At 37.5% G+C, this 25,980-nt stretch overlaps 1 protein-coding gene across 2 annotated transcripts in view; it reads right to left on the bottom strand.

Moving 5' to 3' along the window:
- CHCHD3 (coiled-coil-helix-coiled-coil-helix domain containing 3) overlaps positions 1-25,980 on the bottom strand; it is a 267,860-nt gene that overhangs the window by 168,811 nt on the left and 73,069 nt on the right. For both annotated transcript variants that reach the window (XM_069461831.1, XM_069461832.1), the window contains exon 4: positions 3,621-3,738. In XM_069461831.1, coding sequence (XP_069317932.1) covers positions 3,621-3,738 — 118 coding nt within the window. The remainder of the gene's footprint in view (positions 1-3,620; positions 3,739-25,980) is intronic.

A 25,980-nucleotide genomic window follows, 5' to 3' on the forward strand; every position in this document is an offset into this window, starting at 1 on the left:
AACAGCTTCCCCAGCTAAAGCAATTCTTCTAAGGGCGGAAGTTTTGATCTGATCCTATTTAAAACTTCAGCAGGGCCATCGTGACTTTGCTCTTCAAAGAGCTTTAATAAAGCTAGCTGCTAAAACAACTGTGGGAAGAAAAACCTGGACTTATTTCACAGTACAAACGTCACATCAGCTCTCCTCCCCACACCCCCAGTACCCCTACTTCTCCTGAAAGACAGCTTTTTAATTACTTCGAATGTGTGAAAACCAACCTTTACTTTCCTGCAGGCTGCAACATTGGATTCTAAATAAAGAGGAATAAAACTAGTGTTTGGCTATCACTTAGAGTTGCATGTACTAGAATTAAGAATGGCAGCAATAGGGGCTTAGCACTCACAGCAAAACAATGCTAACATTCTTGGGGTGACTCACACATGAATAACAGGTTCTGAAGATGCCCACCTCTCCTGTTGGGGATCAAGAAACTAAGGAACAACAACAGGCCTGCAGTCACATTCCACACCATAGGACTCTGTTTTAGAGAATGGTGGTACGCATGATACGAAAACCTAAAGTGTGTGGCAAATATATACATGGTGGAAAAAAGGCAGAAAGAACTTCATACCTCTGAACATTAATGGTAGGTGACAGAATTACAAAACTTCTCATTTTCTTAGTAATTTTTTTATTTTCTAAATTTTCCATGATATTCTTGTATTATTTTAATAATTAGGGGAAAACTCAATGAAATACATCCAACCATTAAAAAGTGACCATACAAAAACAAATCTATGGGTATAGAAACCTTTACCAAACAGTCTAAATGTTTTGATGTGAAGGCTATTGTATGAGTTATATAAATATGTGTATATTATCTGTTTGAGGAAATACATTTGCACACATAAAAATAAAACTTAATAGAAAGTGAAAAGGAATATAAAAACTACGAACCAGAATGTTAACAGCAGTTATCTCTGGACAGTGTTACTTTGAGTGATTTTAATATTTTTCGTATTTATTTTCTGATCTTTATCCAATGACTAGGCATGTCTTCTGTAATAAATAACAATAAAGGGATAAATTTGGCAAATAAATCAGGAATTAAATTGCCATAGGTAGCCATGTTGCTGTGGCCACAACATAACCACTCAGATGTCTGAGAACACTCTAGGCAAGAAGGGACCCTCTGAATCAGCTATCGTCCTCCTGTATAAATTCTACTTTTGTTCCCTAAGTGCTTTGAAGACTCTATTTGGCCAATATTATGACAGATGCTGAAACTCAAGAGTTCTGAGTACTGTAATTTGCCATCTATACCCACAACCCCAGAATCATTAAGGAAGAGATCTACAAAACAGAACGTACAACATCAGTTTCTTATGCTTAACCAGCTAAACAAAAGAAAATAAAGGCTGACAATAGACAAGATTTATTAGGTAAAAAGAGCAAATAGACTGAAGATATGCTATTCCAACCATATCACACTGCGTAATATAATTTAGTTACCGTTGGGTAACATACCTTTTTATACTTCGCCATTTTTTGTGAAAACTGTCCTCTTTCTATGTCCTTGTGTGTGTGTGTGTGTGTGTGTGTGTGTGTGTATGCGTGTGTATTTAACAAGTTTTTTCAGCTTTTTAATCTTGTTTGTCTCCATGGACTAAGAGAACAAAACAAGTTCAGGGCAAGAAAGGTAAAAAGAGAAGAGTGCTTCAAGGATAAGATGCAAAAGGGCAAAAGCTGGGGCCAAATGCCAACCAAGGATTCTTCTGCCCTCTGGAAACTAAGAATTTGGCTCTCCCAGCTTCCTCAAACATGAGCACTATTAACCCTCTCCACTCCACCCACAGCCTTCAAATTGGCGACTTTAATATGCATGAAAATGAACCTTAAGCCCACTGGCCTGACAGTTTTTTAACTCCCTCAAGAAAAACCCTTCAGCTTAGACGTACAATCATCAGATACAAACATCAATTGCATTACTCAATGCTTACTGTCTTTAATTCTGACATTATTCTCCACCACAATGACTGACTTTCCTTCCACCTTTCTTATTCTCTTAGTTCCACAAAATGTGTGTGCTGCTCTCTGGGCAGCTGCCAGTCAGCCCACTGACATTTCTTCCTTAGTCTGTCACCAGGCTTATGGCTTCACTGTCTATCGGTGCAGCCTGGACCCTGAATTAGTCACTAAAGAAATGGCTTCACTGTACATGAACTTCCTTTCATTTTCTCTGTTTGCATCCCGTAATAGGTTAGTCTCTCAACAAAATGACCAAAGAACAGAACAGGAGAGAACAGAAACTAACCCTTTTCTTACAAGGTGTTAATGATTTCCAATTGCCTAATGAACTAGGAACATCCCCTCACTCTTGCATTCAAAGTTCTCCACTACATGGTCCGGCTCTCCCTGCCCGAATGCTTTGCACTGAGGACGAAAGGTTCTAAGAAGTTACATCTGGGTTTCTAGGAAGGCCCACATGGGCACTGAGCAGCCTGGACTCCAGGCTTCAACCAGAGCAGCTCCACTTTTTTCCTAACAATAGGAAATTGTTCAATAAATTATATTGAATACAGAAGACAGATTATTACTCAGCTATTAAAAACTACCTTTCAGAAAAATGTGTGGCAACATAGGAAAATGTTCATGATCCTAAACATTATATATGGCATTATCCAAATTCTTCAATATGTAATAAACCTATAAAAGAAATAGTCGAGAGAGAAACACATACCAGTGTAAACGGTAGTTATATATATCGGAAAGACAGATTTATAAATGCCTTTTAAATTTTCTTTTTTCTATTAATAATCATTTTTCTTAAAAAAATATGTCTGTAATTTTTTAAAATTATTTTCTTAAAAAAATTATTTGTTCTCTTCAAAAAGATCGTTCCCCAAGGCCCTTGCTCTACATTTTCTCTTTCCTACAGCCCAGAGAGTAATTGAGCAAACCTTACTCACCTTTGCTAGGGTCTTCCAGACTAACATTTGGTAGTCACCAGCAGGGAAAAAAAGAAGGCCAGCCCGCTGGCCGCAGAGATTTCAAAGACAATAAAACCAAAAACAGGGGAGAAAAAAGTAAACAGACAGCAATTCCTCAGGCATGATACATATGCCTGTGTCTGTGTGTTGGTATTTAAAAATACTTCAATACTTATGAAGTTACCTGCCTTAAGGCCCTTCATGGTTAGTGTGTGTGTGTGTGTGTGTGTGTGTGTGTAAGACAGAGTCTCATTCTGTCACCCAGGCTAGAGTGAAATGGCACAATCATAGCTCACTGTAACCTTCAATTTCTGGGCTCAATTGATCTCCCACCTTGGCCTCCCATGCGTGGCTAATTTTTTTTTTTTTTTTTTGAAGAAAATGGGTATTGCTATGTTTCCCAGGCTCATCTTCAACTCTTGGCCTTCGCCTCCCAAAGTGCTGGGATTACAGGCATAAGCCATCATGCCTGGCCCTAGATGGTTAGTCATAAATTGTCAGCTACCTATAAGAGGCAAAAATGAATAAAATCTAAGCAAAAGGAACATGAATATTATTAACACTAAAAGTTGGCACAGAGTACTTAGTTTCTCCCAAACATCAGGGATTTTCCAGTAGGCAAGAATTTTCTACTAAATCTTTAATACTCACCAGGTGCTTTGCCTTAGCGCGTTCTTCCTCACTTGATATCCTCTCTCGAAGGATAGCCTTGGTTAACTGCTCGTTGGCAGCTGCCCTCTCTCGGTCCAGCTCTTTGCCTTGCTTCAGTCTGAAATGACAAGAAAGGTGTAACTCAGAAAAGGTATTTTATTAGTTGATATTATTTCTTGTTAAGTAATTAAATAAAAAGATAGAAACATACAGCCAAAAGAGTCATAGCCAAAATCATCGTGGCCCGTAATCTATCAAAAGCAGGTATAGCAGTAAATCCCCATGCAGCCTCCACCCAAGCATTTAAAATAGCCAAATTCAAATACACAAAGAAGCTTATTATGTTGGCTACCAAACATATCTAAGTTTTACAAAGTTCTTATGTAAAACTGAAATCTGCCCAGCAAAAACTTCTTTCCCTTGTACCTCCATCTGTCCTCTAGAAATTTCAGTAATAAAACTAATTAAGAAGCCATCTACGTGACAAACATTTGAAGACAACCATCATCTTCCCCTCAAAACTGACTCAACTATGTACTGAATAGGCCACAGAAGCAGTGGCTCACGTCTGTAATCCCAGACTATGGGAGGCCAAGGCAGGAGGTTCGCTTGATGCCAGAAGTTTGAAACCAACCTGGGCAATATAAATTTAAAATTTTTTTAAATTAGTTGCACAAAGTTGCACATGCCTGTAGGCCCAGCTACTCGGGAGGCTGAGGCAGGAAGACTGCTCAAGCCCAGGAATTTGAGGTTACAGTGAGCTATGATTGCATCACTGCACTCCAGCCTGGGTGAATACATACCTGGCACTGTGCCAGACATTGAGGACACAATGGTGAACAAGACAGACAGGTCCCTGTCCTTGTGGATCTTATATTACAGTGGGGAAAACAGAGACGTTAGAGAACAAATAACACAATGAAGATATCTTTCCTCCCCATTTGTTACCCCCATTATCCGATGATCATCATATGCAAATATGGCTACGCCTTTCAACAGCAGGGCTCCATACTTCCCGAATGACTCCAATGTGTCCCTTAGCTCCATACTAAACCTCCACACTCCACACGTGGTCTAATAAAGTAAGACAGCAGAACCTTACCTCCCTGCATTTGCACACAATGCTAATTCTATTAATGAAGCATAAGATTACATTAGGTTTATCAGTAGCCTCATCACACAATTAGATCATATTAAGTTACAATCCACTAAAACCCCTCATTGTACACAATAAAGATAAATTACTTTGGCACTGATTTTTACCATAGTGCCTGGCACATAAAGGCACTCAGTAATCACTGAATGGGAGAACATTTCAGTCTAATCTCATGGACAAAGATTTTCTGATTGCCTTTTCTTCTTTGAGAGAATAACCCCACTATACCATCATATCCCTGAAGGCATAAGCTATGATTTAAAAAGAAAAAGTAAAATTGTTATGTTGGTATAAGTGAAATTCTGAGTGAAATCTACTTGACAAGCGTAAATGATGGCACAAAATTCTACTCAGCACTAGCCTATCAAATTTTAGTTTTAAAAAGATTCTTGAAAAAATTGAAGAAGACAAAAATTTTTTGTTACTATTTTTAAATTGCCATATCATCCTGATACTCTGGAATTCCAGAAATCAATTATGACAGATAATATCACCTTGTAAAATATATTCCAAAGGTATAATGCTTTTCCCCTAAAATTTACACCCGTATGGTTTTGTGTCTTGAATAAAAAAGAATGATCAAAGCTACGATTACAGGTGTGAGCCACCACGCCTGGCCTGATGTAATCAAATTTTAAAGTACTGCCATTTTAACAATAACTGCATTTTTTTCTGTTTGAGTTTACTTACATATGGCATAAATTTTAATTATGAATGGAGTTATAAGTGGTTCAACTTTAAGAAATATAGGGTCATAAAGTTTTGGCAAGTTAATGAGAAAGAAGCAAAATCATGAGCACACAAGCCCTCAAAGGTATAATAAAAATAAGGATTACTTAGTTTGTCATACTTGGTGCAGACATGCAAACACTGGAAATGAACTCCTGGGTCAGATCAAGGCTCGCCATTTATTAATACTATCTGAATAAGTCATTAATCTCCGAGTCCTGTTACCCTCATGGGTAAAAAGAATTGGTGCAATATCTATCTTACAGGATTCTATATAAACAAAGCACTTAGCACAATGCCCATAATATAATAAGCAGTCAACAAACGTTAGGTAAGTAGCAATAATAATATTTGTACCCACTATGGGCTCAGGAATACAGAGAAAACAGTGACTTTCTGAAATGAAAATCTCCAAATTCACTAAATAGACTGTGACCACATAATAGTTTTGCCTTCTCCATCTCCTTTTCCAATTTTTTTTCCAATAAGAAATTCTATTTTATTTTTATTACCTTCAAGGACTCCTAAAATCAAAAAATGGCTCTATTGACTCTAGCACCCTACCCTTTCATGTGCTTCTTCCTTTCTTTTCCACTTGTCTATAGCTCCATAAGGACAAGGTCTTCAGTTATGTTTGTTCCCTGCTATATCCCCAGGACTTGTAACAGTGCCTGCCACATAGCAAGCACTCAACAAAAACTTGCTGAATGCATGCATGCATGTGTGAACGAACGAACGAATGAATGGCATATTTCCAACCATAGTAAAAAAACATGGAAAACACACTGCAAAACAATAGAAGACTGAGGGATATAGGAAACAATTAGAGCGCCAAGCCACCATGTTCTATGTAGCAAATATGTGATGTAATCCTGGACTACACTAAATAACCTACAACAGAGGGTGCCACATTCCAGAGCCTCTGGAACATCAGCACCTAACTGTATTTGACTGTTACATGCAGAAACATTGGCAGTGGTACAAACTGACCAAAATGAAAATTATTTTCCTTTCTTAATAAATTCTTATACTTTCATTTATCCTTACAAATAGACGTGCACAAATTCTTTACTAATTTATTTTAAAGGAATGTCTGTAAACAAAAAAAAAATTTTTTTAAAGGTCTGTGCAGTGACTGTTTAAGAAACAGAATCTTATCTTGTACCTTCAGGGAGAGTTTGGACATGGGACCCAGAACAAATTCTCATTTCCTATTGGCACTTTAGCTGTTCAATCTAATAAAACTCAATTTTCTCAGCTTTAAATTTGAAGGTTGAACAGTGTTTAGCTGCAAGGGACCTTAAGATTATAATCTATAAACACCATACTTTTCACTTATTATTTCTCATTCAGAAAAATTCCTCTAAAAGGTGGTGGCAAGGGATAAATGAAACAGAGGGGTTTTATCTCCAAATTTTACACTGTTGCGCTTTCTACTCAATGGGCACTTATATTTCTACTCTGATCCTGAGATTGCCTACTACTGTACTTAACAAAAACTGTATACTATATAAGAGTAAATGGTTTAGACCCCCAAATTCCTCAGTATGTAATTATTGGGTGGCAGGCACTACTCTGAAAATACAACAGTGAGCAAGAAACACAATTGCCCCCCATGAAGCTTAACTGTAAATGATAGATGCATTATTTTTAAAAAATGAGGCTGCTATGACTGCGTGGGTGGGACTGGTATTTGACTTGATGTCTACAAGACATTAACTGAGCAACACGAGGAAGGAAAAGGTGTCATGGGCAGAGGAAACATTAATGGGTCCAGAAGCACCAAGAAAGGACTTCCTTCAGTTAGAGTCCTGTGACAACCTTCTTAGAAGGGTTCCTGAAGCTTGAAATTGCCTCTGCAAAGATTTGCTTGCTTTCAAATTATTTTGGAGGGCAGAGTTTCAGATAAATGGTGTACTAACTGAGGTGTGTGGGGGCTTTTTGTTTTTTGTCCAGTGCCTTTAAAAATAAAAGCAACAGATTAGAAACTTCTAAATTGTCCTATTCCCTACTTCCCCAACTTTCAACTCCAAAAAATTCATGTACAGCAATACTTCCTTCCAATTAATTTCCTCTTTCACTGATTCACGTAAACCATTTAATGAGCTACACCACTTTGCAAAGCAAAACTGCTTATATTTTCAGAAGCTCCCAATTCTTTTCAGAGCTTACTCTCCAGTCCCCTCGGTTTTACATCCCATCAAGCCAGTCTATGCAACAGCCATCTGTGGTGAAAGGTAAATGTCTGTGTGCTCAACCTATTTTTCTCTCTTTTTGAGCTGAATAAGATGGCGTTGCCTTCTGGGCCGCTCTGAATGCTACTGCCCCAGTGTAAGAGCTATAGAATCAGAAACCATGTTGTTTGGGAAACACTTCACCAGGGAGAAGAGTGAAGCTCTTAGTGATGACGAAAAGTCAGCACTTTACATTTAAGGTCCTGTAAGGTAGGCATGAGATAAAATAAGTCTTGTTATTAATTTGGGTTTCCAACGATTTAAGAATTAACTCAAAACAAAACTGAACATACCAAATATCTTAGCAAATACATTCCCTGTTTTATTTATTGGCATTTCCCACTTAGTATTTCAGATCTCCTGGTCTAATACATTCTACATTAAGCCCCTGATTTAAGTTTCATTTAAATTTCCTTCTTTTAAATACATATCTCTCCTCATTTAAATTCCCTAGAGTTTTAAGCAAAGAAGTAGGAGTTTAGTGTAAACTTTTCTTATTTGCATTAAGTAATTGGATAGCTTGCCTAAGCTTAATGAAACAAATACCAGTCAGGGCTGCCCTTAGACCTGAAGCCCTAGCAACTTAGCTCTTCTGCTTGGTATATTCTCAATCACGAGAGACTTAAGACACATCAGCAAAATGAATTTCTAAGAAAACCAGGCAAATTTCGTATAATGAATATCATTACCTATCCTTTTAAATGGAAAAAAAATAGACTACTCATAAACATTCAACTCTTATAGACATCTGATATAAAACCTAGTTCTATATATTTCAGTCCCAGTGTAAAAACCAGCCAGTAGTATTTTATTTCAAAGAAACTAAAGGTTTTAAGAAAGGGGGAGGGAATTTTAAAGATAACTTTAGTGAGGCAATTTTTATATACCGAACTCTGCTGTCCTCCATGAGGGAGGCATTACTGTCTCCATGTTTAATATGAGAAAAACTGAGAGCTACAACAGAGGCATGAGAGACCCTGATCTGATCTCCAAAGCCATGTTTCCTAAGCTCCCTCAAGTAACCCCCCGATAGGAATTAATTTCCATTATATTACTAACCTTTGTTGTCATATAAGGGCAGTTCTTAAATCTTTTATTATTCATGGTTATTTTAAAGTAAGCTCTTTTATTTGGTTTTACTGTATCAAGTCAGAGTGTGCCAGAGTCTAAGCTGTTACCACCCATTTCCCAAAGCAGTTTGGCTCTCAATGGCCCTAAACGTTTCTCTGAACCTGGGCACTGCTCATTTAGCTATTCACAAATACTCAGATTTATCTTCATGTAAGCTGACACATAAGTAATTCTATACAATTCTAGCTTAGAAAATTACTTTATAATTTAATATATAAGGCCATTATACTACTGAGAGAAACTTGATAAGAACCTCAGATAATGAGTGAGAATAAATGGGAAACCGAAATTGTTAGAGATAAAGTGATTTGACTAAATGATTTATCTAAAGTTGAACTATGACCGCTATACACAGAAAATCTCTGGAAAATATTGCAACATACTTGACTCAGAAGGACTGTTTCACACACTGGAAGAGAAAAATGAGTGATTACAACCTCAAAGGTCATTTTAATGCTAATGATGAATTTTATTTTAATGCATCATACTTTGTCAGAACATGCTGAACTAGCATTCAAAACTGTTTACTATTCATTTTTAAATAGAAAAGCTGAGCTGGGTAATTCAACGAACTAATTAATAGACTATTAAAAATAATGACAGAACAAGTTTACAGCTTTCTATTAATAAGTCTTTACAAAAATAAAAATACATAGAGGCATAACACTTCTCAGCTCAAATTATTTTCAAATCCTGGAAGGAAATGGATTGAGATTCCAAAATAAACATATGAACATAAATGGTCACGTTTAATTCCTACATAATATCTGCACGTGTGACAGGTAAAGATATAACATTTATTATGCTTACTTTGTGCCAGATACAGATCGAAGCACTTGACAGGTGTAACTCATTTAATCCTCACACCACCACTAATTTTGAATTGATTATATTTCAGATGAAAAGCTGAGGCACAGAGGAACTATGTAAGACTGAGGTTTATAAGTACAGTTGACCCTCAAACAACACAGGTCTGAATTATGAGGAACCACATACAGGGATTTTTTTCAATAATTATACTGAAAAATCTTTTTGGAGATTCATGACAATTTGAAAAACCTCATAGGTGAACCGTGTGGCCCAGAACTGCAGTCCCCAACCCCCAGGTCTCACACCAGTACTGGTCCATGGCCTGTTAGGAACGAGGGGGCACAGCAGGGGGTGAGTGGCGGGCTAGCAAGCAAATGCTTCCTCTGTATTTATAGCCACTCCCCATCCTTGCATCACCCCCTGAGCTCCACAGTCCCCATCCCACCACAGCCCGTGGAAAAACAGTCTTCCAAGAAACCAGTCCCTCGTGCCAAAAAGATTGGGGACCGCTGGCCTAGAAATATCAAAAAAATTAAGAAAAATTTAGGTATGTCATGAATGCATGAACCATATGTACATTGTCTATTTCATTATTTACTACTATAAAATATACATAAAATCTATAATAAAAAGTAAATTTATCAAAACTTACAAACACAAGCCATACATGGCACTGCTCACAGTTGAGAGAAATATAGACAAACATAAAGATGTAGTATTAAATCATAATTGCATAAAATTAACTGTCATGCATACTGTACTACTGTAATAATTTTGCAGCCACCTCCTGCTGCTATTGTGGTAAGCTAAAGTGTGGCAAGTATCCACTTAAAACACCATATGACGCTAATCATACCACTTGAGCCGTGAGCAGTTTGTCTCTCCAGTAAGTTCTGCATCTCAATAAAAAGTGGTATCTTGCAGTTCTCACATATTTTTCATTACATTTAGTGCAATACCATAAACCTAGACTGACACCATGGGACCCATGCAAAGTGCCACTAGTGATGCTAGAAGTGCTTCCAAAAAGCAGAGAAAAGTCATAACATTATAAGAAATAGTTGAATTGCTTGATATGTACCACGGATTGAGGTCTGCAGCTACAGTTGCCCACCACTTCAAGATAAGTGAACCCAGCGTAAGGACCACTACCAAAAGAAGAAAAGGAAACTCATGAAGCCATTCTGCAGCTACACCAGCAGGAACTTTTTGCAAAATACCTCTTTATTTCATACTGAAAATTTAGCTTGTATGTGGGTACAGGATTGCTATAACAAAGGCATGTGTACGGACTAATACGATTTGAGAAAAAGTAAGGTCATAATATGATAACTTAAAGCTAAAGAAGGGAAGGATCTAAAGTCGGAGTACTTAACGCCAGCAAAGGATGGTTGGATAATTTTAGAAAGAGGTTTGGCTTAGAAAATGTCAGGAGAAGTGGAGAAGCAGGTTCTGCGGGCCAACAGGCAGCAGACAAGTTCCCACACACCATTAAGAAAATCATTGAGGAGAAAGGATATCTGCTTTAACAGGTTTTTAACAAAGACAAAAGTGCCCTATTCTAGAACAAAAGTCACAAGAGAAATTTATTAGTAGGTAAGTTTTGTGGGGGTCAAAAGTTATACACAGATTTTTGACTGTGCAGAGGGTCAGTGCCCCTAAGCCCTGTGTTGTTCAAGAGTCAACTGTAATTTACCCAAAGTCAAATTTACCCAAAACAAAACTAGTGAGAGTTGTAGCCAGGATTAAACTCAACCTGACTTCAGAGCCTGCATTTTGACAGAAAACACAGATATGCACAAATATATATATATATATATCATTAAAATAAGTGGCATGGTGGTAAGAACTCTGTCTTAGGCACCACTATAACCCAGACGTGAAATAGTACCTGACTCTTGTTAGGCATTCAATAAAAAGTTTTGAAAGAATAAATACAGCACTGTCTGGGGAATGGACACGCTTGAAGCTCTGACTCGGGGGGGGGGGGGGGGGGGGGATGGGCAATATACATAACCTAAACTTTTGTACCCCCATAATAGGCCGAAATAAAAAAAAAAAAAGAATAAATACAGAGTGTGAGCATATTTTAATAAATATAATGGAACATGGGTAGTCTTTATATAATGATAATTTAGTAACATACCCTTTATATATTTATATAATGATAATTTAGCAATAAACAGCACTGTCTTAGAGAGTTGAATGATCTGCAATATAGAAAATCATATGCTAAAACAATACAGTCAGCCCGCCATATCCGCAGGCTCCTTATCCAAGGATTCAAGCAATTGTAAGTCAAAAATATTTAGGGGGAAAAAACAACAAAAAATAACAATACAACAATAAAAAAATACATAATTATTTTAAAAATACAGTATATAACTATTTATATAGCATTTGCATTTTATTATAAGTACAGAGATTATTTAAATTATACAGAAGAGTATGCACCAGTTATATGCAAATACTATACCATTTTATATAAAGAACTTGGGCATCTGAGCATTTTGAAATCATCAGGGGTCCTGGAACCATCCCACACAGATACTGAGGGAGGACGGTATAGATAACGCAGGATGACTGTCTGATTACGGTATTTAACCAGCGTTCAGAGCTGGTTTTGAAAATAACCAAGAGGACATTTATTTTGGTCATCTATGTTTCTGGGTAAATATCATTTAAAATGGTACTCAGAATTTAACAATCAAGGTTTCCTTCCTTTTCCACAAGAACATAAAAAAAGTAATTTTATTTTAATTCACAATAAAATTTTGTCACAATCTGGACATTTGCCTGTGTAGCTTCAAAATAATGCAGAAAGAAAAAAATCTCAGGCTATAACTGAACTATATTTGTGGATTACTCATTGCCATAATCCGAAACGGTTTTCAGCTCCCCCTTCCAGACGACCGCCTCCTATTTACACATTGTATATGACTTTGTACCTAAAGTCCCTATTTCAGTTCTCATGTGGGAACAAGTACCACCTGTTCTGGATTTTCTGGGACCTTCTTATCAAATATCTTCTCCTATTGTACTGAAAAACGCATTTATATTTGAAAAGTATTCTGATTTTAGTTCACAAGTTAATGTCACTGTATCCATGGCCTGTGCACCCCGTCTCCCTGAGGAATTCACAAACTCCCCAGGAGGAAGTGATACAGCCCCTAAAGCACCCTTGCCTTCCTCTACTACAATGACCTATGGCCACTTCTTTGTCTGACTTGAACTGCATATTTACAGGCATCTTAAGCCAAGACAATCAACTGTTTATCTTGAAGTATACATTGATTGTCATAATACTGAAAATACAGCTGAATAACAGTGGATGTGGGGAGGTAAAGACACCACCATTAAATTGTGCCATATCAGCAGGGCTTGAAAATAACCAGTGTTACAGAAGTTGTGGAAGGAAATGCTCATGTGTGACCCGTTACTATTAAAGACTTGTTTGGAAGGAAATGCTCATGTGTGACCCGTTACTATTAAAGACTTGTTTGGAAACTATGTCCATCCTCCCTCCCCTGCAGCATCCTTCATTAGAGGGGCGCTGTAGCTGTTTACTTACTAAGATGCTGGAGGAGCAGAACCATGAAGTCAGCTGGAGGAAAAAGAACATGAGGTCAGATACAGGCATCTCTGGGCAAATCCCTTTCATCAGCCCTGCTGGGCAAACTCTCAACTCCTCCAACAAGCACCAGCCCCATCCAGGATGGGCAGCTTGAGCCCTGGACAGGTAACAATATGAAATGGCTTCCTCCATCCGTCCTAGTCTAGGACACACTCCTGGTTCAGGGGCCTGAGAGACAGGCTGGGTTCTCATAATGAGAACTCTAAGCTATAAGAACATGAGAGAATCTCAGTGTACTTAGGTATAAAAAAACATACATCAAGCCTTTTATATTGTTTTTCACTTTTTTTTTTTAAATAAAAGACACATTTTGCCAGGATGCATACTTTCAAATGATGCCATTGATAAATCTTGGGAAACCTTTGGCCAAAGAAAGAGAAAACATTACAATTCTAAGCTTAGTAAAGGAAAACAATAATTTTCTTCTTTTCTGTTTCAAAGGACCTTCCACCTTGAACCAAACTGCAACCTCTCACCTTCCCCACCTGCATTTAGTCTCTCAGAGGTGGAGCTGGCAGAGGTGGCTGTGGGTGGCTCTTCTGCTCCCCCACGCAGACACGCAGACACACACACACACACACACACACACACACACACCACCTAACTCACTCTGTCTCTTTCAATGCTAGATGCTCTAACATTAAAGCGTAGCACACTACTCCATCAAGCCCAGAGTAAGCATTTTTAAGGAAAGAATAATTACACAAAGTCCCTTATTATTTTTATAAATCAGGTAGTCTTTGAATTTCTCATCATTTTTGATTCTTATATTGAGCTGCTAATTTGATTGACGCATAAAGGTTAACGACTCCTGTCTTTATAAACCGTGCTTGTTATCATTACATAATTGTGCCTCTCTATTCTGTTTAGTGTTTATAACCTTTGGTTGTACATTTTCTCATGTTTCCTTTTGTTTGGTACAGCTTTGCCAATCCATTAATTTTTAACCTTTATTAAGGTTAAAACAAATTACTTTGTTTTAACTGCATTTCACATAGATATATAGCTTTGTTCTGCATGTGTTTTTAACATAATCTGGTAGCCTTGATCTTTAAATAGGTAATGTGTCCATTCACAATTATTAACAGTATAACTAACCTTATTTATTTCTTCCATTTCATGTTGTGTTTAATATTAATTTTACTTTGTTATCTCTTTTTTCCTTATCCTTGTTTTCCTTAGTTTATCAAGTTATTATATACCTTCCCCCAACAATCCCCCCTAAAAAAATCTCACATTTATTCTTCTATTATTGTTTAGAAACACAGTTCCTACTATTTTCTCAACCACTGCCCCAGCAAACCCAGTAAGACAAAATCATATGAATACTTTTGACTTTCTCCCCAACCCAACTCTGAACTATGAGTTGGGTGCTTTTAAATTCATACAATCCTTAGGTTTTTGTCCTCAAGGATTTTTCTTCAATTTTGAGAATCCTTATTAGCACTTTTATCGGGTGGCCCCAGTCTATCTCTCATGTCCCAAGGCAAACACTGGTCCTCATGGGCGCCCCCCTCCTCTTCGTCTTCCCCTGTACTGAAGATTTGTTATGATTAATTTGGTTAGAATTCCTTTTTTGAGTGTTCTAAGATAGACTACGGTGTTAGATATTTGGCCATGACTCTCAGCTTCGTACCATTCTACGCTCTGCTTCCTGACGTTGGGGCTGAGAGTCTCTGAGCCACACTTCTGCGTTGCAGCGGGGTCCCAGTTAGGACCCAACAGAGGGTACCGGAGGGAAACTGTGAGGCTGGAGAACAGGGAACTCTTTCCCATTGGCTTTCTGTCACATCACCTGGCCTCACCGCTTCTCACAAGCAGCAGTACTTTGCTTCTGCTGCAGTAGGTGAATTCCAACCCTAGTTTGCTCACACTTGCAAAACCAGTCTCACTGCACCCCACTCTGGAGACACTAGCCCTACCTACCAGCACACTCTGCAAAATCTCAGTCTCTCTGCAAAGCTCAGAGACACCAGGAGCACCAGCCAGGAAGTGCCCCCTCCTCAGGGGTCAGAGCTGCATCCACAAAGCCCCTGCTCCAAGCTTCAATGTTTTAACAACTCCACCTCTTCCCATTGCTCCCCTAGCCAGGAGGCAGTAACTGCTTCTGCATGTGCTACCTTAGAGACACCCTGAGCTGCAATGTCCAATACAGTCACCATAAGCCACATGTGGCTACAGAGCCCAGGAAATGCGGCTTAGTCCAATCTGAGACAGGATGTAAGTATAAGAGACACACTGGATTTTCAAGACTTAGCATGAAAATAGGGATGTAACATGTTTCACTTCTACATTTTATATTGATTACATTAATATTTTGGGCATGTTGGAGAAAACAGAATTATTTTCACCTATTTCTTTTTACTTTTGACATAGCTACTAGAAAATTAATTACACAGATGGTTTACATTATCTTTCCATTAAACAGCACTGCCTTAGAGTTAGGGTTTCTTATGTGTTTAGGTTTTGTCTTTTCAGCTCTTAAATGCATCATTCACAATTCCTATGTTAAATTTGCTCTGCAAAAATAACTGGTGTGTTTTGTCTCCTTAATGGACTCTGCCTGCTAAAGTTAACATTAATAAATTCACTAAATCCTTGCATATCCATGGCTCTCTTTTTCTTTTTTTTTTTTTTTTTTTTTTTTTTTTGAGACAGAGTCTCACTCTGTTGCCCAGGCTAGAGTGAGTGCCGTGGCGTTAGCCTAGCTCACAGCAACCTCAAACTCCTGAGCTCAAGCGATCCTCCTGTCTCAGCCTCCCGAGTAGCTGGGACTACAGGCATGCACCACCATGCCCGGCTAATTTTTTTTCTATATATATATTTTTAGCTGTCCATATAATTTCTTTCTATTTTTAGTAGAGATGGGGTCTCGCTCTTGCTCAGGCTGGTCTCGAACTCCTGAGCTCAAACGATCCGCCCACCTCGGCCTCCCAGAGTGCTAGGATTACAGGCGTGAGCCACCGTGCCCGGCCCATGGCTCTCTTTTTCATCCCGAGAGCTGAATGAGGGCTCAACAGAGAACTTTGGGCTTTCAGTCCTTTATCTCAGGTATCTCTAAGCATCATTCCATCTTCTAGCCTCCAGTTTGGCAGAAGAAAAGCCTAAACCCAAGTTGATCCCAATTCCTTTACAAATTAGTTGTTCTTTCTGTCTGGAAGCTTATAAGGTTTTCTCTTTATCCTCAGAGTTCAGAAACGTTAGCAGTCTAGGACTAGGCGTGCATCTTTTCTCATCAATGCCTCCTAGAATAGAGTCTTTTAATTTGCAGACTCCAATCTTTCTTCAGCTCAGTGAAATGTTTTATATCATTTAATTATCACCTCTCCTCAAACTCTTCCCTTTAGCTCCTTCTAGAATTTAGCCTATTTCATCAAAACATAACATGCATGGGGTTACTTTCCTCCACTTTTCACTATTTATAAAGTCAAGATACATCTTAAAATTGGTGGTGTCTTAAAATCAAGTGGCAATAGTTGTCAAAGCCACAAACATCAAAGCACCACTGAAATATTCCAGGAGTTCTCTTGAGACACTGCCTTTCCTGAGTGCCCTTCTCATCTGTCTGTCTCTCTCGGGCTGCCGCGTGCACCAGATGCCGCCTTATTTTCATCTGCTTGCTCCCCGGGGTCGGGTCCAGCTGTCGGGCTACCTTAAGCAGAGGCATCTGCTGAATGGTGGGACACGAGGCCGTCTCCACCACCAGCTGACGAGCTTGCAGCACCCTGTCAAGGGAACCTGGAGAAAGTCTCTCTGTTCCCACCTCCCCAACCCCCACCCACTCAAACCAGTTGACAGGGACATGGAAACCAAAAGATGCTCTGGAAACATTCAGGTAAGACTGGACCAACTCTGTTGATCCTTGCACTGTACCAAAACTAGCCCAATGGCACACATCCATCATCAGATGTGTTTCGAAGAAAAAACAGCTGGTGACCAGACTGAAACTGAAAGGAGGAGACAGCAGAGATGCTTCAAGCCTCCACTCCCTAGAATCCTGTCCACTTTTAAAATGTCTATTACATCTTTACTTTTTCCCGTCCAAGTACTAACCAGGCCCGACCCTGCTTAGCTTCCGAGATCAGACGAGATTGGGTGCGTTCAGGTATGGCCATAGACTACATCTTTACTTTTTAACATTAAAAGGTTATTCAAAGAATGTTAGGGCAGAGTTAATAAATAAAAAGTGCTAGATAGGGCAATCTAGGGCACTACATATTAGTTCTTTTGGAAATAATTTTGCTATATCATCTTTTCACTATAAGCTGCATTTTGCTAAAACGAAACCTTGAAGTTTAACATAGCCACCTGTACCACAAATACTATGAGGTCCTTCTAGATACATAGGATGGAAAGTACTAATACAAAAACACAATCAAATAAGAGCAATTTGACATAGGGACAAAACAACACGGTCCAGTTTTGCAGCTCACTGATGATAATCAAACATAATTGAAGGGCGGGTCGTAGACAATCAAGAGATAGATGCCTATATTTCAGAGTACTGCTTTCATTAAATATTGCACGGTAGTAAGTTGAAGATGAAACTCCATAGCAAGCACCTACTCTAAAATGCTAGTGAGAGACATAGCCAATTGTCATAAAGGTCAGCCAATCTGAGGGAAGAGTGACATCCTCTTTTGAAAGCTAAAAGCCTAATGAAGTTGTATGAGAAAACAGGAGCACAACCCCTCTCCAAAGAAATAATTTGCTGCAAAACCAATTTCGTTCTCAAAAACTATTTGAAACCCACTCCAGCAAAAGGAAAATAGCCCCTGAAGAATCAAATTTTACATCATTGAGCACAATCATAACAATTGTTATTATTAGCTAGTTAAACATAGGCCTTAGAAAAGAATTTCCATCAGTCTTACTTCTGAATAAAGATGGCTCTATATTTTTTTACCTCAACTGCTTTGCAACCTCAAAAACAATATCAAGAGTTGAAGAGGCCTTATCCCTTAGACCAAGCTCATCTTTCTGTTGAAAGTCACCTTGGTATGCATAGAAAGTACGACAGACAACATCAGCGCCCACCACGCCTGCTCCACAGTGCGCTCTCCTTAGATAACAGCAATCAATTTTCATGCCTCTCTGACACTGTTCATCTGCTAAAAATTCATTCCTTGCCAGATGTTTTATTTCTAATATTCCCTATGAAATCATGCTAACAAAAAAACAAATTCTAACACACATACATTGATTTGAAAGTCACACTAAATAGTATACGGGATTCTATTTTAATTTCCACCTTAAACATAAAGTGAGATGACAGAAATGTGTATAGAAAGAGCAAAAAAAAAATGTGAAATTCTGTATGATTTTATTTACTGTCATTTTAGGATAACTTCTATTCATTCCCTTACTTGATATTTTCTTTTTTTTAACCATTTTATTGAGGTATGATGGACATAGAAAAGCTGTACGTATTTAGTGTACACCTCTTTATGAGCCTGGCAATAAGTAAACACCCAAGAAACCATCACCACCGTAAGGCCATTAACACATCTATCGCCTTCCAAAGTTTCCTTCCACCCCCTTTGTTACTGTTGCGGTTGTTTTGTTTTTTGGGTTTGTGTGTGTATGTGTGTTAGTAAAGAACACAACATCAGACCTACCCTCTTAACATGTTTCAAGTGTACAATACAGTATTGTCAGCTATAGGCACTTTGCTGTAACCTCACTTGATATTTTCTATCTCTGACTCAAAAGTTCAATCATAGCCATACTTCAAGGCATAAGAATTGCCATTCAGAATTCACATCAAAGACAAATGCAGCAAACCAATGAAGTCAGCTAAAATCAAAATACACTTAAAAGTACTTTTGGCAAACCTTAGTGTAGACAATAGTGTGAAACCAAAGAATAAGCCAGCAGGACACAGAGTATAACATCTAGGCCTTGCTCTTGAGGAGTCGACTGTAACACACAGTTTCAATTCATCCGAACAAAAGGCACCAGACCCATGTGGTCCTTTCACTTTCTATTCCACTCATTTTGTTATTTTTACTATTGATGATTTTAACATACAACTTACGCCACTTAAATGAAAAAACATGCATAACAGTCTACTCTATTAATAATATTGTGATGGCTACTATTTATGAAGTACTTCCTTGTGCCAGGTATTTTAACAGGTGTTTTATACACATTATTTAATTTACTCCTCACAAAATCCCACAGGGTAGTTGCTATTCCCCTTTCAGAGCTAAAGAAACTGAAGCTGAGAGAGGTTAAATAGATTGCTCAAAATCACATAGGAAAATACGTGGTGGAATTTGTATTCTATTATAGATTTGTGACTCTGAAAACCAAGTGCTAGTCACTGTGCTACATGATCTTGATTGTAGGAACTAAAATGCTTAGCTAAGGACCCTTCAAGTAAAATGCTTAGTGTTCTGATTCAAACATAGATATACATGTCTAGCCTTTCTTCCCTCCCCTGACAAAGCCCATCCTTCTGTGGTCCTTTGTGCAGGGCACTGTTAGGTGTCTGCCATTCACTCCGCCCTAACACAAGTGCAAAAGCAAACACAGGTACTGGTATCACATAGCAACAAGTGGCTACTGGACGACCCAGGATGTGTTTCCGCTGTTTTTTTCCCCCTACTCACAGACTCCCGAGGTTGAACAAGACTGCTAAAAAGCTATTCCGAAGGTAAAAATCTGCATGTAAAATTACATTAAGTGAAAAAATATAAAAGATTACAGTCAAATTGATTATGACTAAAAAATACTATGTTGCTGGGTGCAGTGGCTCACACCTGTAATCCTAGCAGTTTGGGAGGCTGAGACAAGAGAATAGCTTAAGGCCAGGAGTTTGAAACCAGCCTGAACAACACAGTGAGACCCCATCTCTACAAAACATAGAAAAATTAGCCAGGTGTGGTGGTGCCTGTAGTCCTAGCTACACAGGAGGCTGAGACAGAGGATCGCTTGAGCCCTCGCTTGCAAGGAATTAAAGGCAGCAGTGAGCTATGACGATGACACTACACTCTAGTCAGAGCAACAGAGCAAGACCCTGTCTCAAAAAAAAAAAAACAAAAATACTATATAAATATGACATTATACTGTACAAAAATTAAAAGGTTTATATTAGGTCTTTTTTCCCTTCAGAATTACTAAAGTTGAGAAAGTAAAAACTAATGCTGAAGTTGTTTTGTAAAAATATAATCGCCTATGCAGTTCCCAAAACTGGGTAGTCACAGAAGCGGTGATCCTTCCAAACCCCTTCACTCATCAGCAACTGACATGCAAGCAAGAAGGAAGAAGAATGAGCAATGTGGAGATGCAGAGGGATTATGTTCACCAGGCTTTCAAAATGGACCATTTGCTACAGAGCAGCCCTTCAAGAAGAAAAACACCGTGGAGTGGTACGCAAAGCAAGGGGAAGGAACTGGAAGATTAACTACAGTTAGAAATATCTTGGGCATACTGCCTACGTACTACGCAAATGTTTAATAACGTAAAAACTTCAAAACGACTAGGTAAACAGCATCTACTTATACAAATATAACTATATTTCCACGATGTTAACAACCATTTCTAAATTCCAACTACATTACAGGCCTGAGGAACTGAGGCTTTTTAATTATGCAATATTAGTCATTGACATAGTGCTCAAATCCCACGCAGCACGAGCCATGTTAGCTAAACTAACAAAATGAATAATTTAACTCTCAGCCAGCAGGAATTCAGTATGCCACCTTCGTTAGTTACTTCACAATATCCATTTCTATCATTTTTGAAATAACAGCTGTAGGTGTTCAAGATGAGCCCACTGGCTGCCTACATAGTTTTTGATCCACATATCACAGGAAAATTAATCTGTCCTCCACTCAAAACATCTAGGTAATCAAGGATATTTTAAAATCAACCTACACTCGCTTACTGACCTCCCTCATTAAACCTAACCCATTAAGTGTCAATAATTGCCTTAATCGATAGAATCACAATTCAGACAAAGCTCATAAGCTCCATTATTGCCACTGTGCAAAAAACAACGTAGCTCCTCATCAATTGTAAATTTTCACACTTTTTGCTGTATGAATGTTCCTTATTGCACCAGAAAAATAATTTATTTTCTTTGTTTAAAGAAAGAACAATTTTAGAGACAAAAATGCTTCTATCATTTTCCTTCATAGGGAGAATTTTATGGGTTATCACTGTAACTAACAGGGTTGTGGAAAAGCAGCAAGAAACCAGATGCGTTCACAGCAATCCAGAATGAGTTTTGTCACAGAGACCAAGGTCTCAACTCGATCACTCTCTTACACTCTGCCAAATATCAAAAGTTTCCCACTTACTCCACAGTTCACAGGAGACCTATCTAGCCTTGATTCTGTGGAGATGATAGCCGTCACAGAGATCTGGGAAATGGTCCCCGAGTCACATACCACTGTTTTATAAGCAGCTACGATGGTACCAACTAATATGCAACTCCCAGTTAAAATAATTTTAAAAATAAATAAATACTGTCAAGGAAGAAAAATTTCAGGGATAAGTATAAATTTCATTAAGATGTATAGCAGATATTATGTGGAAGATGAATATTCATTCCATCTGTCTTCCACTGCAATCCATTTTATCTTTACAGTGATTTCCAAATATCCCAACACAAAATGCTTACGTTGTACAAAAATTCAATGGCAACACGTCTGTGGTGCAAACGGTTTGTCATTTTTTGCTTAGTTCAACATGACTAAGTTTGTTAGTGTACTTTGACAGACTTGCATAACATCCTAAAATGTTTTGAACAATGCAGCTTAGGCTGCAATGCAATATTAATGAGTGAATAATGTTCTTGAATATAAGGTTTAATATTTAATGATTCAGAGTGCTGCCTGGATTTGATGCAGAAGAAAAATGTGGTTTGGAATGACTGCACTTATCAGGGGACCTGAGAAAAAAGACTATGGACGCCAGGCAAACCTTTAACCTAAACTTGGAGCTGGGGTCTCAGGTGTGAAATTGATGCTTTACCAACTGAATTTCTAGTGCTTATCAGTATTCACAGGATCACACCATTTATCAAATGTCATTCATCAGAATTTTTAAATTACTAGAAGCTCACATGTGTATGCCAAGATGTGGCGGGGGGGGGGGGGGATTAATACAAAAATAACATTGGGTAGTCTAGCTCCAAATACCTTTAGGAATCAAATCTGCTAGCTGCATCAACATGTCAATTTGATTATCCCTCTTTTTAAAAATGTCTGAAACTATAATAAAGTAGCAAGTTCATATCAAACAATGACTCGTCTCCGTATCTTCTATAAAGGCAAGTACCTAAAGTATCACACAGCAAAGTTGGTTCAAAGTGTCAATGTAATCCAATGAACAGATAATCTGCATCCATTATCGGACTTGCCTCATTTGCAAACAATCCTATGTCTTAAAAAATAAGCATAAGAACAGCAACCAGTGCGAGGTTTATTGACAAATTAGTTAAGTAATACCCAAAACTACAGAGCTGTGAAGAAAGGACTTTAAAGTACTCCTAACTGGAATGTTAATATTACTGTGATTTAAAAATAAAACACTATTCAGAGGATGAAAATAAAGCCTCATTTCCAATATTTATCTGCATTTCTAGTTCACAACAGCCATGTCAATAATCACTAAAATATAACCTACAGTTAGAACATCTGGGTTTAAGACTCTTCTCTGCCACATATTGAATTAATCACATAACCTCTCTGAGCCATTGGTTTTCTCATATGAAGATGGTAATAGTAATATCCTAGGTCAAATGATTGCCATGGAATCAAATTAACTGATACTGTTAAGCTTTAGGTCAAACAAAAAGCATTATACCAATGTGAACAGACAAAGAAAAATCTATATAACATTTATTGAGCATCTATAATGTTCCTTCAAGGCACTGTACAACACTCTTTACTTAAATTTTCACTGTGGTTGTTATAATAAAAATAATAGGCAATGGCAATTTCTATATTGCCTCATTTCATTTCTAAAATAAAGGAGGAAAATGAGCACAAATATATGAGTAAAATATTTTCTAATATCTAAACTTTAATTAACATATTTTTGATAGTTTACAAAGTATCTTCTTAATTTAGAAAAGACAAATTGTCAGTGATACTCAATGCTCTATTATTCAATTTGACATAACATGTTTTAATCACTGACTAAAGTATTTATTGAGCATTTATTATGTGCTTAGAAGAGTGTACAAAGCATTATGTTAAAAAAAATCAGACTGATTATACTATCAACTATAGTATCATTTCTTTCTTTATATCATGACATTTATATAATGCTATTAAATTTATTCTAGCCCACTTTTATGAGATCAGCAATTATATCAACAATTATTTCAAAAAGAAAAAAAGAAACAAAATGCTTAAAAATTTATACTGCAAAAACTTGAAACATTTGCCAATGATAGGTAATACTTTTCATTCAGTATGAGACCTTACTTACCACCATAGTCATCAAGAGTCAATTTCTTCTGTTAAACCATTTAAAAGAATTGATGCTACAAATTCGATGAAAATTAATTAATTCCTCCTAAGCACTGGTCCTGATGTTCCTACCAGGTAATGGTGGTATCTCTTTAAAGATCCACAGATTCAGTAATTAGACTTTTCTCAAGTGTGAAAAACTAAAATAAAAAGGCATATAGATATTCATTTGGTACTTTTTTTACCAACCCCAATCCAAAAATCTCTATTAAATTACTGTGGCTTTTATGATTATCCTGTAATTTACAATGTACATAAGGGATGAACAGAATACCTGGAAAAACGACTGGAAGAATACATAAAAATTTGTTAATGATGGTTACCACTGGGGAATGAAGTGGGGTGCTGGCTTTTAGCTTTTTTCACTTCTGTGATGTTGCCATTTTTATGCAACTATCATAGATTTAAATAAAACAGCAGGAGTAACTAATAGAAATATAATGCAAACTACAGCTAGAAGCCATATTAGAAAAGTAAAAAGAATCAGGTTAAATTAATTGTAACAAATGCATTTAGCACATTACACCCAAAATATTATCAATTTAACATGTAATCAATATAATAAATTATCAAGGAGATTTTTAGTTTATTTTCATTTTGAATCTTTGAAATCTGGCATATATTTTATAGTTAGAGCACATCTCAATTCAAACCAATCACGATTCAAGTGCTTAATAATCACCTGTGGCCATACGACAGCATAGGGCTACGGTGTGTTTCAAGGTCATGGCTAAGCACAAGTTAGGTGTTTCTCTTCCTAAATCTCATAGCAACACAGGGTGCACACTGAAACTTCTCTCTCATCAGTTCTCATCTCATTGCACACAGCCGTTTCACTGTCAATTTCTAAAATCTTTATCAAGGTTTAGCTTTCGATGGCATCTTCCTCACCAAAACTGATTTAATTTCTCTCTGCAAAGCCTGTTTTTAGCCTACTAATCAATGCCCTCAATCTTTGCATGTCATTTACCTTCTGGCACATAAATGAGAATTCTTAAAATTACATCTTTGTGTGCAAAGCCACTGACTGTGTTCATTTCAGGGCTTTAACTACATTAGCAGAGTCACTACTACTAACCATCTGCATCCCCTTTCAGAATGTCTTTTAAAAAGCCAAACACAATGTTATCCCTTTCTCTCACCTATAACACTGCAACATTCCAGCAGCAGAGATTCTTGGACTTTACAGAGGGTCTCTGAGCCCTTGAAAATGATATCCTAAGCAAGCAAAAAAGGTAAAGGCACCAATACACAACCATCAACTTAGCACCTATATCAATTTCAAAACTTATATTAATTTAAAGGAATATATTTCCAACTAAAAGCTAGGTTGACATTTTTTAAAAATTACTTGTAAATCTGATAGGAAAAAAATGTCATATCTTTTTTATCCCACTTAGCACTTCTGGAACTAGACACAGCACAGCCTTGGAGAAAGATAATCAATTGCTCCTGCAAAAGAGAAAAAATTCAGCTAGCTTCATTCAGCTTGTTTTTCCTGCATTTTCATCAATACAGAGATTTTCTACACTCCTTAGAAATTATAAAGGCAAGAGGAAATGAGAAAGGGTACACGTAGAAGAGAGTAGAAAGGTTTTTCACACTATACAACCAGGAAACAATTAATTCTCTGAAATAAATGGATGGATGGACAGATAAGATAGATAAATCACTTTTACCGAGTATTTACTGTGATTCTGTGTGAGTCACTGTGCTGTGCCTCTTAAGAACTTTACCTGGAATAGACCATTTGATCCTCAAACCAACCCTGAAGATAAGCCCAAGGTTAAGTGTCATTACTGTCCCCCATCTTACAGATGAGGCATCTGATCCCTCCAGAAGTTAAGTAATTTACCAGGTGGTCTCAGAACTACTAACTCATAAAGCTGGAATTCAAACCCAAGCAGTCTGGCTCCTGAGACCACACTCTTAACCATCATGCTCTACTACTCTTCAAATAGAGGAAAGACTTCTCTGCAAGAATAAGCATTTTGTATTGAAAGTTTAATGTGTATCGGGCACTTTGTATGTTATCTTATTTAACCTTCATTTGAAAACAAGCTTATAAGGTAGGTATCCGTATTAACTCCATATCCTAATGGAGGAAATTGAGTTGTAGAAGGGTATGTCAAGTCATCTATGTAAGATCACAGATTACTTGAAGCAGGCATTCAAATCA

Source organism: Eulemur rufifrons, chromosome 29, assembly GCF_041146395.1.
Source record: "Eulemur rufifrons isolate Redbay chromosome 29, OSU_ERuf_1, whole genome shotgun sequence".
Lineage (NCBI taxonomy): Eukaryota > Metazoa > Chordata > Mammalia > Primates > Lemuridae > Eulemur > Eulemur rufifrons.